The 14,822-nt window shown below is 43.0% G+C and overlaps 1 protein-coding gene across 1 annotated transcript in view; it reads right to left on the bottom strand.

The window, feature by feature from the left end:
• The window catches only part of SERINC5 (serine incorporator 5), a 53,506-nt gene that overhangs the window by 6,933 nt on the left and 31,751 nt on the right, over positions 1 to 14,822 (bottom strand). Inside the window, exons 5-11 of the mRNA XM_075021734.1 lie at positions 12,285 to 12,378; positions 10,489 to 10,700; positions 9,570 to 9,665; positions 6,541 to 6,667; positions 4,836 to 4,902; positions 877 to 916; positions 54 to 201 (exon numbers count right to left, since the gene is read on the bottom strand). Coding sequence (XP_074877835.1) covers positions 54 to 201; positions 877 to 916; positions 4,836 to 4,902; positions 6,541 to 6,667; positions 9,570 to 9,665; positions 10,489 to 10,700; positions 12,285 to 12,378 — 784 coding nt within the window. The remainder of the gene's footprint in view (positions 1 to 53; positions 202 to 876; positions 917 to 4,835; positions 4,903 to 6,540; positions 6,668 to 9,569; positions 9,666 to 10,488; positions 10,701 to 12,284; positions 12,379 to 14,822) is intronic.

Genomic DNA, 14,822 nt, shown 5'->3' with positions numbered 1-14,822 from the left:
CATCTCCCCTCTCAATGCAGAGACATTACTCAGCTTTAAAGAAATACACTTACTGGAACCAATGAGTTACTGTCATCATCACGTAGAGCGAAGCCAAGAAGAAAACAAAGTGGAAGTAGGCGTAACTGTACACCGTGCTTTTCTTCTCATCATAAATCACAGTCTGGCCTCCCCTTTTTTCAATGTGGTCTTCAGCATCAGCTGTATGAGACAGGAAACAAGAAAGCATTTGCAAATTTAGTAAGAACTGAAAATGGCAGCTGACTTCACAAAGAACACAGCAAACACCTATGGTGTGATTTAGAAAAGTGTGATACAGAGCAACACTTGAACACTTCCTTGCCCTCAGGGCGTAGGCCTAAGCCTTCAGTAAAAGAAATTCAACTGCCACTGAAATCCTGCCTTGTATCAGCTTCCTGGCCTACTGGCTAGTTTTTGAGCATTTGCGTCATTTAAACTGCTCTACCTGTACGATACTCTTCTGGCAAGTCCAAGCTGATAACCCTGATTGTACCAGGTCTGCAAACAGGACACTCCTTTCCTAACTCACTCCTGAACTGCAGTCCCTGCAGAGCTGCTGAGCCAAAATTCCAGCAGTCAATCACACCCATAAGCATGCAAAGAGCAGAGATTACTTTTTGTATGTTGCAGTAATGAAATGTCTCATAAGGAATTATTAACTAGCTTGTTGTTTTAAAATGGTATTGTTACATCCCTTGCGTCCCTCCCTAGCCTAACTTTGAGCCCTTCAGCTGCTTAAGTTCAATATGCTACAGAACAATGATACAAGCAGCTCTCCGCAGCTGTGTTCTTACTGTCTTGGCTTTAGTCTGAAAGCCACAAGTCAGGTAAATTGTGCAGTGAAAAAGTAATTACCATCTCCGTCAGGCACACAGCAAAAGCAGCAACGAGCTACCTGTGGAACAGAAAACAGGAAGGGTAAGAGTCTGTGCTACAGCAAAGAAGCAGAACAGTTGGTGAAGGCAGGTCTGTTATGTCTACGCTACAGACACTAATTTAGAAAAGTCTGGTTTGTATTTCCAACCAGCACAAAACTCAAATTAGGATTAGCCAAGTAGTTAATAACAGAGCTTTTTCTAAGCTTCGGAAAAACCTACTCAGTAAGATTTGGAGCAAATTAACCATTCTCTAAGAATTACTCTACCCATTTCACGTAACTCAAGGTCAAACACTGGTGCAAATAATTAGAACAAAATGGTGGAAAAGCTACAGTAAAGCAGTTGCACATTAGTAGTTCAGAGGGGATTCACCTCTTCAGACTTGCATCTAAGTGCTTTTTAAATAAAAAATTTCTCTACTGAAATGAAAGTATGAGGAACTTTTAAAACCCTGCTGCATGGGTTGGAAATCACAACTGCAGAAGCAAAGTCAGAAGTCTACTTATCTTTGCAAGATTTTGCTGAAATGGAGCCAGAATGAGTACAAGCAGAATGAGTAAAAGCAGAAAGCTGGCTTTACTGCTTTATTTAAATGAAGATTTTTAATTTTTTTTAACTGATGGAAAAAGGGAAGTTGAAATTGACATTTTTTGTGTTGAGTGGTAACATAAATGTGAAAAGGCTGCTAATCACTCAATAAATATGTAAGTAAGTGCATTTTCTGCACCAGACCACAGTACAAGTCAGCACTTTCTGTAGTGCATCACCAATGTTTTTTGTTCTGATAAAATCCTACTCTGGGATTTATTTTGGTTGTGGTCTGATGAAGACAATGAATCCTGTTAGGAAAATTCCCTTCCCTAACTGTTACGTCACGCAGTCTTTATAGCATGAAAGTCTATTAACTGTGTTAAAATGTATTAGTTCACAGTATACACTGCAATGTAATGAAGCAGTGGAGTTTTACTGGAGACTTTGGAATTGTTCATCCTTAAGTCAAACAAACTAAAGGACAGCCCGGCCCTGGAAATAAGGACTTTGCTTCTTGGAAGCTTAGAGCTGTCCATAAAGGTTAAAAGATACCCCTGGACAACCAAGATAATGCCAGCATCCTAGCCCCTCCAACACATCTTTGAAACCCTCCCAGCATCATAGGTAAGTAGCTATTGCAAGACTGACTCCAGGGATGTCTGGATCAATAGGCAAGTGGCAAGAGCACTGCAGAAATATAGTTGCTCTGCAAAGTTTTACTATGACTAGCAATCGGTGGTGTGGGTGTTAGTCGAATCATGCTATAGTTGAATGCTTGAAGGGTATAAGGACCCTGTGTAAAACCACTTTTGGGGTAGCCCAATTTGGCTGGGACACCTCATGCGCATGAATAAATATTTACCCTTGTAATTCTATACTTTGTGTTCTAGCCTCTCTCGTCGGTCAGCAGGGGCCAGTTGCAAGTTTTCCTAACACCCCCAAAAATCAGATAGTAAGCCCTGCATATCCATGATTACATGTACTCACTGGGTTCATAAACTCATGAAAAGCCAAAAAGCACATTCTTTTTTAAGAGACTGGCTAACAGTTTAAATAAAACCCTTATTCCCTATCTCTTTCTACTGCTGTGCCAAGCCTCACCTACAGTGCCAGCCTGAGCTCCCTTTGGGCCACACTCACATTCTGAAGCAAGTGCTGTGTTCCCTCAAACTTTTTAATCAGCTGCAATTAAGTCCTCGCACGCACAGATGAAACTAGCAACGCTGGCAGACATACCGCTAGCCCCCCGTAACACTCAGCTGTCTCCCGCACAGACGCCAACAGACCCTCCGTACACCACAAGCGACTGCAGAGCTACGTTCACGCTCCTGGCCAGGAGACAAAGGCCCTTTGCCACAGGGAAGGCAATCAGAGCGCAATTAGTTGCTCTTCACCAGGCATTTCTTTATCCTTACATCCAGCGGCTCTTGTACCGCTCTTTGAAACCAAACGGTCTGGAAGTAATCCTGTCCGCCAGCACTGCGGCGGACGAGCCGGACCTTCCCAGCGAGGGGGCCACATCCAGCCTCCGCGCCGCGCCAGCCGCCCCCAAGCTGCCCGCTGCTCCTGCCGCAGGGCCCACCGCAGCCCCAAGCCCTTTGGACGAGACCTCCTCCTGCGGCGCAGGCCGGCGGGCACGAAGGGCGCCTGCTTTCTCTCCGGTGCCCTCCGCCCCGGCCTGTGCCTCCTCAGCACGGGGCGGGAAGGCACGCGGGTCCCGCCGGATCTGCCCAAGGAGGGCCCGGCCACGTCCCGGTGCCCGACGCTGAGCCCGCTGGCAGGCTGCCCACCTGCGAGGGCAGGGGCCGGAGCGAGGAGCCACCGGGTGCTGAGCTCCTCAGCGCTGGGCCCGGCGCCCCGTCCAGTCGCGACGTCCTGCCAGAGCGAAGCTCCTCTGGCACAGACATGCTCCTGACAGCATATTTCCATGCATTCTCTAAGGTATGTCTAAATATTTTGACGGTTTTAATATTTTGTGCCAGCCGTGGAAACTGGTTTGCTGCTAGGTGACTGTAAAAGTGAGATTGGTAAATAATTATTAGAAACCTTATACTAACACTATGATTGAAACAACAGACAAAAGTATAGCCAAGCAATTAACTAGTAGAGGTAGTTACTCATACGTTTTGCAGTTCTTTGCTCTTATGGCTAGATGTTCCCGTACGCTAGGTGAGAACAATGTTGAAACTGACCACATGTGATTGAAACTGCGTTAAGCTTCAAGATCAAAGAACAAGGACAAGAATAAAGACTTCAAGCACAGCCAACAACAACTTCAGATGGGTTGGTGGTTGCAAAAGCAGCCCTTCGACTCAAGTGGATCCTTCATTGCGCATGATCGGATGTAGGCAGTACTATGACAATCAGTTAGGATCATTTTTATGTGTACGTATACTAATCTGATTAATATGCAATTAGTTATTCTATATAACCTGTTTGTGCTAAAGCTGTGGTATGCACGCTAGGTGGAACTATCCCCCATGCATCCAGCGCTGCAATAAAGAATGCCTGCTTTCTAAAACTCCAAAATGAGTCTTAGAGAGTTTCTTCGACCGGCTTTTCAGTATCACTCCCACACTGAAACGTGTTTTGCGTCCCCCATGCCCAGCTACTGCAAACACCAAGTGCCTCAGCAGATACTTCTGCGGTTTTGGATTCTCACAAACATGCTGATTGAAGACTTGAAAAATAGAAGTTAAAGCTGCAAGTAACACCAATGGAGAGACAGCTAGGGATGGAGATTCATCTTCCAAACACACAGATATATTTGAAGAGTGACACTAGAAAGCCTAAGCAAGGGGTAACTGTTACTTAGCAAAAACCCACTCATTTCCCAGTGCTTCTGGGTGTTCTCAGCATAAGAAGGCCAAAGAAATAGGCAGGCTGAATGAAGAAACCTGTACTGGTGAAACAGGGACAAGAAATATAATCTGAGTGAGATATAATTACAGGCAAAAAGAAAGAAAGTACTTATGTGTGGAAATAAAAATAAGAGATAGGAACTTGGGATCATAGTCAGTTGCTATGACAACAAAGGCAACCAGGACTGCAAGTGTTCAAGAACACCTCCACTTCTTTTTCTGATAGCTTCCCAGCAGACTTTTCCTTCACATGAGAGGACATGAGCTTGTATGGAGCACAACAAGATTTACAGAAAGTCTGCAGGACATTAAATAAACTGCAAGAGCAGCAAATTATTTCAGTACATAAAGGCACCTCCACGACAAGCAAGAGCTGCAGAAAGGCCAATGTGGACAAGTGTTCTGTTGATTCCATACCTAGAAGCACATACAAACAACCTTCTGTTTTCACCTAATTACAGATTACTTAGCCATGAAAACAGCAGCAAGAAAAGCACATGAGGAAGTCTGCACAGAAATCCTATGGAAGGAAGCAAGAACTCACTTCGGTTTCAGGTGTTGCATATATTCCCCTCAGTGCCTCTGAGCTTGCACGTGTTGTTGAGGTCAAACTAGGAGCAAAAGAAGATAACGTCAAAACCCTCGGCATAAGTATAAGCCCAACAGGATGATTTTTCAACAACACAACAAACATAGTTTATTCCCATATCTAAGCTAAGCATTTGCCTGGATATGGGCATATATCAAGCACTAAGCATGTGAAACGTTTGTTCTCCACAAGTATAAACCAGCCTGACAGCCAGCCACTGGCCAACTCAGGCTGAATCATGAGCTTAAAAGTAGGTCACTCCTGAAAGGTGGTGAATTCATCACCATCAGACAGCAGCAAAGAGCTAAGCGCTCCAACAATTTGCAATTCAGAAGAGACTCCCCTGCTGTGCACAACCAATGCTTTTATATTAACTTCACAGCCATCACTTTGGCTCAGCATTTCTGCAAAGGCTTTGCCAGTGAAATTACACCAACCACTATTGTCAGTGTACCAGTTGCTGGAAATCACTTTCTTCCATGACTGCAGTTGTCTGTGGGGGAATCCTGCCTGTTTTCTTCTGATTAGAATAATTTCTTGCCCAGTCTTCCCCTTTCAGGATGTGTAATGCAAACTTCCCATTACCCGCTGGGAGATGTGTGTTAACGCTTTGCTGTACACACTCAGCCTTAGTAAGCAATACTTGAAAACATTCCCCTTGAAGGCCTTTCTACCCAGCTACATGGTGCACTTCCCCTGCAGGCTATGTGAAGGTTGTCTGCATTCCCAAAACACCTTCCTGGTGCACTGGAAACACTGTTCTAATGTGAACTAGATCCATAATATGATATGATATTCACATGATATTCATACATTTGATACCAGAATTATATGGAACACATATGCTTATTTGATAGCAGAAGAGTAGCTGTGCTACCTCTTCAGAAAATCTCTCATTTTCACTTCAAAATTATGATGGAGTTTCACTATGTGAATTTTGAAGTGGACTGATTCAGAAGTAGAACCTGCTCAAAAACGTGCAGCACACAGGCAATGCTGTCTCCTGGCAAGCTGCACAGCCAAAACATCACCTCTCAATCATCAGCAACTCACCCCCCCGCCCTGTCCCAGAGCATGACTTAATTTATTGATGTAGGCTGCAATAATACAAGGTGAGCATCACAAATACATAGGCACAGACTTTTTTAGAGCAGGAGATCGCTGGCAAATCCTGATGGCAGTACTGTGCTCATTGCTTGTTCAAAGGGAGCCCTAAACCCTCCCAGTTTTGTTTGTTTTAAAGACCCTCGAAGAACAATCACAGCCTCTGCCAGGAGGCTACAGAAATTTCAGATACTTTTTCTAGATGGACATAACTGCATAGAGTTTTTCTTATAGAAAGAGTAAATACAGAATCAAAGCACACTGAGACTGTTTGGGATCACGCACAGCTGGAAATTCCTTCCCCTTCACCTCTACATGTAAATTGCTCCATCTGGTTTTAATGAAATATATTGGTTTCAAAAGTTGTATTATCTTGTTGAACATTTTTGGCTAAAACATCTAACCATTCTGAAACTGAGGAGAATGTGAACCTTTTAGCTCAGTCCTATGCTACTTCTCCCCATTACTTTGTCTGCATGAGACCTGCTATAAGCCTTCACTAATTGGACCATAACATTGCATTTACAGTGAGGTAACTGCAAACCCCCAGACTTACCAAGAATATAAAATGCAGCCAAACAAAATGGTAGTACCCAGGCCAGTAACCAGGTTTTCATCTCTGTGCAGGCCTTGACTAAATTCAGGTACACAGATTGTGATGTTCTGATTGTTTTCATCCAGGACTTCACAAAACAAAACAAAAAGAGCAGTTAGCAAAGCTCATTTCACTATATTTCAAAGCAGTCTTCAGACTGAAGGCTTTCAGCGAAATATTTTTATTACTTCAGACCCTGGGTAGGTACATTTCAGTTGTTTCTATCTATCTTTTAAAAAGATCATACAGAAAAAATTCTGTAAATCTGACCTGGCAGATTCTGTGTTTCGGGCAAAACAAAAATGCAACTTAGCAGAGTACTAAAATTTCTTGTTTGACAAGAGCAGACAAACAAGGAAAAAGACTGTTTGGTGAACTAAGAAATAAGAAGTTGGAAGTTTACCAACACTTCACGCAAGACTACAGAGCCATATAAGACCAAGATAGTACAGACCTGACACCATAAATTTCTTTGACAGCAGGGGTGCCTGGAGGACAACTATGAAATTCATACTCAGTGAAAAACAGGTGGTGTGTAGTTGCCCTGTTCTCAGGCTGATACATAGAAGACGAAAGAAAAGGAGATGCACCAATTACAGGCAAGATTTTATCTTAACATCTAAGCAAATGCTACTTCTAGGTCCCTGAAATGAAACCAATTCAGTTCTTGATGTTCCGAGATACCTCTGGCTTTTCAGTGTCTGCTTGGCGTCAAGGCAAGGCAGACTAGTAGCCCGCAGCATCACCCTAAAGCAAGAGATTACAGCTGCACCTTATCTCAAATCAAGAGCTTTTTGAGCCAATGCTGTTTAAGACAAACTGTGTTCATGTCTGCTTTTTCCTTCCAGCAGCCACACTGCATCCCCATTAGGACAGCACAACTGTTTGCAGGGGCAGAGGGCAAAATGCACCAAAGGCTACAACCCGGGTTAAAAATAAACTCAAAGTCAGTCCTCTGACCTGGCGGGGAAGGACTTTGCATGGTCCTGCAAGGCTGCACAAACAGCATCACACAGCGGGGACAGTGTGGAGGTGGGAGCAAAAGAAGGGATGACAAGCCTTTATGGAACACCTTGGCCAGAGATGTGCAGAATCCCCCACCTACATCCATCAGGTACACTTCTGCAGCAAGATAGGCCCACTGTTTGGCAGGCCTTTTGCTAAGTCTGGCACCAAAAAGCTAAGGCACACTGATAAGCACAGGTTCAACAGACATTAGCTTTTGTTTGCCAGTTCCTTCTAAAAACATTTGCAACTCTGCTTTTTGAGTGTTGCAAATAAATACTTGCAGCTTACATTTTCTTCAGGCCTGGTTTGCAAGGTGGCCAATTTGCGAGATGGCCAATTTGAAAGTCCCTCCCTGAGTAATGAGTCAACATTAGGTATGTTCATGGCAAATCTGAGTCACAGGGCATGGGACACCTTAGTAAGTGCCAGTACCCCATACATTCTCCAGCACATGCCACTGTAAAAGCTGCACAGGCCAGTATGAGAGTCCTCATCACACAGACAGTGGAGAAAGGAGCATCTCTGAGAGCAGATGACAACCATGAGAGTTCTCTGGCCTGGGAAGACAAGGAGGAACATCTGGTTCAGGAGGTGTGAGGGACTGTGCTTGATGCGTACTCTGACAAATGCAATAACCACACTTGCAATACATACCAGAAGAATCAGAGCATTCACTTAACTGCTGAAGGCTTTGACTGTCACAGGCATGAAATAACACAAGGCCAATGATTAAACACTGTACATCACTTTCTTCCCCTTTTTTCTTCTTTTTTTTTACACTGTGTCAAGTCTTATGAGTCATTCAGATGCCTTTTAAATTAACTTCTATGTTCATTCAAAAACACTGCTTAAGCTCCGTAAGTAAATCTTCCACCTAAATACTGTTTTTCTTTCTTAGCATTAGAATACATATGTGTGTGTGCCTGTGTCTACACAAGTGTGACAGGGTCCTTCCTCCATCTCTCCCCTTTCTTCTTAGGACGTGTCTGTAAAAACTTCTCCTTCCTGCCAACGGACTTATTTTCCTCTAGTTATCATTATTTCAACTATTTAGCACTAAAAGTTGAGCAATAATAAAGACAGGGGTTTTAGCATTACTAATTTGAATCAGAAAAGTCTTCTTTAAGTGAAAAGAATGCTCCCTGTCCAAATAGGTGAATCTGATGGTTACCCGGGAAAAGGAAATAGTTTGAGTTGTGCTTGTGAAGTCTTGCTGGGTTTTTGTAGCATAAAGAACTTAGAAACTCTAGGGAGTTCCCTACTCCTGGCTTGCAGTGCCGATGGTCAGAAGGGAAGTGCAGTACAGGAACTCTGCTGAAAAACAGCATCATCTCAAACACCTGCAGTATAACTCCAAGTCCCTTCTCAGAATGTTTCCTCTCAAAATGAAAGACGAGCGGTACTCAAGTTTTTGCTCCATTAGAAGTCCAGAACTAAGGCTACCTAGCATACCAATTCTAGGAGAAAAGAAGGGATTTTAGTATCCACTCTCACGGCCAGCACCTACTAACTGGTGGTGGACCTAGTAGACTTTTGGATGGAGCTGATCACCCAGCTGCTTCCAGAGGCATCCAAGAGCCATTTGTTCCAACTCCTTTCCAATCATGTGACCAAACACATCATGTATTCAGTCATGTCCTATCATATAAGAACATGCGCTTGCCACATGAGGAACAGGTTACAAGACTCTGGGAAATTTGTCTGTAGGAAACAGGTTGGAATTGCTCTGGTGCAACATACGCAACTCACCAAAGGTAAATTAAGCTCCCCTAGACCAAAGCGTTTAAGATAAATGTAGAGTGCCAATTGCATGGTCTCTCTCCTGCACAGATTTATTTTTAGTATTTGCGATTTCTTCTGCATAGAAGAAACCAAACCCAGCACTCCTATCTTTCTGAATTTGTTCAGTCAGGTTTGCTAAATTCTTGCTTTTAATACATGGCATGTCTAAAAGAATTTACATAAAGCATCAGATAACTTACTAGTTTCTGGTGGCTTGCTGGATAGTGCTGAGAAAGTGAGGTACATGACGTAGCAGCTGATAACTCCTGACTGCAGCAAACCAGAATGGGGCTGGCCTTTACAATAAAGAGGAAAATAAGTGATTTTTGCAGACATTTTAACAAATTGAAAAAGAAATCCATACCCTTTAAAGAACAGTACACTAGTATCTCTCAGAAGAGAACAGTACCTTTTATGTTTTACTTAAAGTTTTTGAGGCAGTTTAGATACATTTCCACTGGCATGTAAAGAGAAAAGAGCCTGTCCTTTAGTTCTGGTGGCTGTTTTAGAAAGGCATTAAAGATTCCCACATAAGTAAAGAATCACCCCTCTGCTTTCACCAAAAGCACCAGCTTTCCAAAAGCTACTGATAAGCTGCCATGATGGTTTTATTTGCCTGTAAAATTTGTGTTGGAGTCACTCAAATTACTATTTCCAGGTCCAATGTATGCAAGATACTAACAGCACACATAAAATATACTAAAGCATGAAATACTACTGTCAACTCCTCCAGGTCCAAACTTTACAGATAGTAAATCATAAGCAGTCAAAAGTAACTGGTAGAACAGTGGTGAATGAGTTTGACAGCCGTCACCTCAACTGCTACAACGGCAAGAGTTGTCTAGGCTCCAAAACACATTACCAGCCATCAGCATGTGAGCCTTGTTTACCCTATGACTGCCTGATGGCACACCCAAGATGTCTCACACCTCTGTAGTTTTAGCAGCTGAGCTGATGACCAGCAATAGCACTTCATAGTGTAGATAAAGGACAGGAGCAAGAGCAGCACCAGCTCTGAGCTATCATGAGACTTTCTGCCCAGAACGCGGCTCATGCCTCCAGGCACACAACTGTGGCAGCATCCAGAAACCCAGGAGAAGAAGAGGTCAGCAGACTCACGATTCTGGACGCAGGGCGATATGGCCACCAGTGACACAAAGAGGCACAGGCCACCGTTAACACCGATCAGGACTTTGTTGTACATGCAGCCCTCTGAGCGTGTGTAGAAAAGAGCCATGAGGATGAGGGCTGACACAGCCACGGAGTACAAGATGAGAGTGACCAGGGCAAGTAAACCATTCCACATCTGCTTGTGGTTTGCACCTGCAGTCCTGGGGAAAGAGAGACAAGCACCTTATCTTTGTCTTCCCCTCCCAGAGACAAAAAAATTCTAATAGCTGAATAGTTCATGTCCTCAAACACAAAAGACAGTGCTTACTCTGCTGAAGCATGTGTACATCACTACACCAACACAGGCCCTTACAAAGTTCCTCCCGTGAAACAGAGGGAAACGTTCCTTATCATTAATCTTCTGTGTTATCATGCCCAGCTGTTTCTGTAATTATAGCCCAGCGTGACTCCTAGAACTCCCAATCTCTGGGATCAGCCTGTCAGCACATCTAAGCTCAATACTTCAGGGATTTCCTCAGCAGGAACTCAGTGTGCCCCAGACTCAGCTAGCAAGTGGTGCTCTTCACACAAGGACAGCAAAGGCATATTGCTTGACATGCCTCTCTTCTGCCTCTTGCGCTGCCTTGACAGTTTTACTACCCTTTCACTTAAAAAGCCTTCTCTCCATTTGGGTTTATCCCACCAGTCTTCCTCAGCTAAAGTGTGGTCCATCTTGTTTTTTTTTTCTTCACCTTCCAAACACCTCTTGCAAAGACCACTGTTTTTTTTAGGACTGGGAACTAAAAAAGTTGTTTTGGCACAATAGGCTTTTTGGTACATAGAAGGTTTTGCAGGGGTTTTTTTGGTGGTGGTGGTGGTTTTGTTTTGTGGAAACAGCTTATTTTAAAAGAATATCTAATGTCAGAGAGTGCTAAAGTTAAACGCTGCTGCTGGAAATCTTTCATCCACAGAAAAGCAGCTACAGTAATTAGCAGTAAAAATATCTGTGGTATAAGGAGATCTCACCTATTCCTCCCTGAAAACAGCTATCTAGCAGAGCCCAAAGGTTTGCAAAACCTCTTCCTTAGTAGTCAGTATGCAAACTAGAGCAAGAGAGGACTGCAAAGGTTTGTAGAAGAAGAAATGAGAGACAGAAAGGGTGGAGGTGGAGGCAGGAGTTCCTGCGTATATGTGGGAAGACAGTTTAAATATTTTAAATAGATGAGAGGCTAAGGGCTAGGAAGGTAATAGCAAATACGCTAAACCAGAAATTAAGTCAATGCCAAAATGGGGTGTATGTGGATTGATAATGGAAATTGCATATTTAGATAAAAGCAAAGAAGTTGAAGAGAAAGGAGCAGTTCTTATGTCGAGAAAAAAAACTGATGTGCATTAAGCTGACACAAAAAAGCAGGACACAAAAAAACTGCACACAGTTTCACTATTACATTTTGCAAATCCAGTTTTATTCTCTTGCAGCACTCTGTTTCTTAGCAGGTATATTTTCATATAAAATATAAAACAACTTAAAGTAAGAGGTTCTTGCATCCCAACATGCTACTAATTGGAAGCCAAGCAATTCAGGTTAAGACTAAATCAGCAGAGTAGAAGTGGATGAGGAGGAAACATCTCCGCTGGGGAAGGAGAAAGTGGATGAAGCAAAGATGAACAGCTCTAAATATTGACAGTGAAGTGTCTTATTTCAGAAATTACATCCATGCTACTTTTAAATTCTTTGTTGCGAGAAAGGTATTGTTCAGGAGTCCACCAGAATTTTATGCAAATACTACTTGCTCAACACATACCAATTTTTATTCCATTTGTGTGCGAACTCAACAAGCAGGATGAGCTGAATGGCAATGAAAAGGAAACCTCCTGTTGCTCCTACGTAGCGCCAGGCTGCAAGGCAGAGAGGCAGAAAATAGGTCAAACTGCAGTTGCCTTTCCTTTGAGATAAAATGGAATTATTGTCTATGCAGTGAAGCCGTTAACGCGGTCTGAATATCTCAAGCCCACAGATTTAGCAGGAGATGAGAGGTTTCAGCTGAAAGGCCAGCTCAGTTAACTCAAGATTAGCTCCTTGATGAATTCAGTTTGCAACCTGCTACATTTTCAAAATAAGCGTGTTAGGACATTTACTGAATTTCCCTAACCTAGAGAATTTTTGTGGAGACTATGAGTTACTATGTTCAGACAGAAAATACTGAAACCTTTATTGTGACTGGCAGGAGGGAGGTGGTGTGAAGGCATTTCACAGCAATCTAAACCCTGAAATTGCAAGGTACTGGAACCCAGTACTAAAAAGGGCAATTTCTTTCCTTCCAGATTCCAGTACCACAGAAAAACAAAGGTGGAGCGTATCTATTTACAAATGCTGTCCTGAGCCACTCCCAAAGAGACGGGAACAGTTGGTATTTACTGACTAGTTTTAAGACAGGTTATTTGACTACTTAACCATTGACCTACATATACTGTATTTAGGTAGCTGTTTGGATACTTTGCACAACAGATCTCTTATGTGCAACATCAGAAATCTCTGAGGAAATACAGATACCTATTTAAATGTTTAGCTGCATATACAGCTTGTGCTGCTGTGCAGAGCCTATAAATGACTCCAGGTGTGCAGCTGATTTCAGTGAAGACAACCAAGCAAGTGCATTAGCAAAGTTACACCGTATCCTACCATTGTGTTTTCCTTTTAAAAACTGCTTGCATAAGTGAAGTGGAAAAACAGAACAGTCAGGGCACGTTACCCTTAGCAGATGATGTAGAGTTTTTTGTTTTTTTTTTTTACTGTACCATGAGCTCATTATTTGAATGCAAGAAAAAATGCCATTTGTTTGGTTTTGCTGAACGTATTGTATGCACTCAATAAGCATGCTGTTCTTCAAACAAAAACAAAAAATGGAAGAAGCTAGCATGTAGAAAAGTACATAAAAAATAGGCAGGGAACAAGGTGTGCATATGTTTTTGGGAGAGGTAGAGTAGGAAAAAGCAGACCACCAATGGAGTGAGTAATTAAATAGCCAGACTCTCAGTATCTCCCCCACTGCCACAGGCAGGACACTGCAGGATGTTTTACGGATCCATCATAGATAAGGTTAGCATGGCCAGTGTGGATTTAACACTACAGCCCCCACAAACCTAGTGCTTGCACATAATACTCCTCCATGATTAACAAACTGCTAAGCATGGGAAGCGTGACAGGATCTTTTTTTTCTTTTTTTAATAGTAACAAGCAAACTGGGAGAATGCTCACAAAAAAAAAGATAGCATTAAGTTTCTTGATGGGAGGGAAAAAAAAGGAAAAACAAAACCACACAACACCCAAACCATCTGTAAATCTCAAATTCAGGGGCTGACTGGAGGACAGTTTAGCAGGATGTGCAGAATACACCTTCAGAGAGAAAAGTCAAAAGCTAATTTGGGGAAGAAAGCTTGTTATGCTGTATGTCCACACTAGGTCAGCCTGCTGTTGAGAAACAGCACCCTAATCAGCACAAAAAATTGTTTCCTCTTTTCCCTAAACACGTCAGTTCGCGATGACTTTTCATCATGAACAGGGTCGTTCGCAAAGATGATGGGCAGTCTCGCTTGCTCCTGAGTACAATGTATTGCACCGCTACATATTTCTAATCCAAACAGTGATCAGGTACTAAGGACAAGCACATACAGCCGTCCTGTGACTTTGCAGAGCAGAGGAATAAGGATAAGGAGCCCTTCATTTCTGGGTCATCAAACTGAACCAGGACCAAACAAACAGCTAGTAAGAGCAAGAAGCTGAATTACACTGTCGTGGTTTAACCCCAGCCAGCAACTAAGCACCACGCAGCGGCTCACTCACTCCCCCCGCCTCAGTGGGATGGGGGAGAAAATCAGGAAAAAGAAGCAAAACTCGTGGGTTGAGATAAGAACGGTTTAATAGAACAGAAAAGAAGAAACTAATAATGATAATGATAACACTAATAAAATGACAACAGTAGTAATAAAAGGATTGGAATGTAAAAATGATGTGCAGTGCAATTGCTCACCACCCGCAGACCGCCACCCAGCTAGTCCCTGAGCGCCGATTCCCCGCCCCCCCTTCCCAGTTCCTATACTAGATGGGACGTCCCATGGTATGGAATACCCTGTTGGCCAGTTTGGGTCAGGTGCCCTGGCCTGTGTCCTGTGCCAACTTCTTGTGCCCCTCCAGCTTTCTCACTGGCTGGGCATGAGAAGCTGAAAAACCCTTGACTTTAGTCTAAACTCTACCTAGCAACAGCTGAAAACATCAGTGTTATCAACATTCTTCACATACTGAACTCAAAACACAGCACTGTACCAGCTACTAGGAAGACAGT

Source organism: Buteo buteo, chromosome Z (assembly GCF_964188355.1).
Source record: "Buteo buteo chromosome Z, bButBut1.hap1.1, whole genome shotgun sequence".
NCBI lineage: Eukaryota > Metazoa > Chordata > Aves > Accipitriformes > Accipitridae > Buteo > Buteo buteo.
The sequence above is the reverse complement of the archived record's forward strand: the minus strand, read 5'-3'. Positions and strand labels throughout refer to the sequence as shown.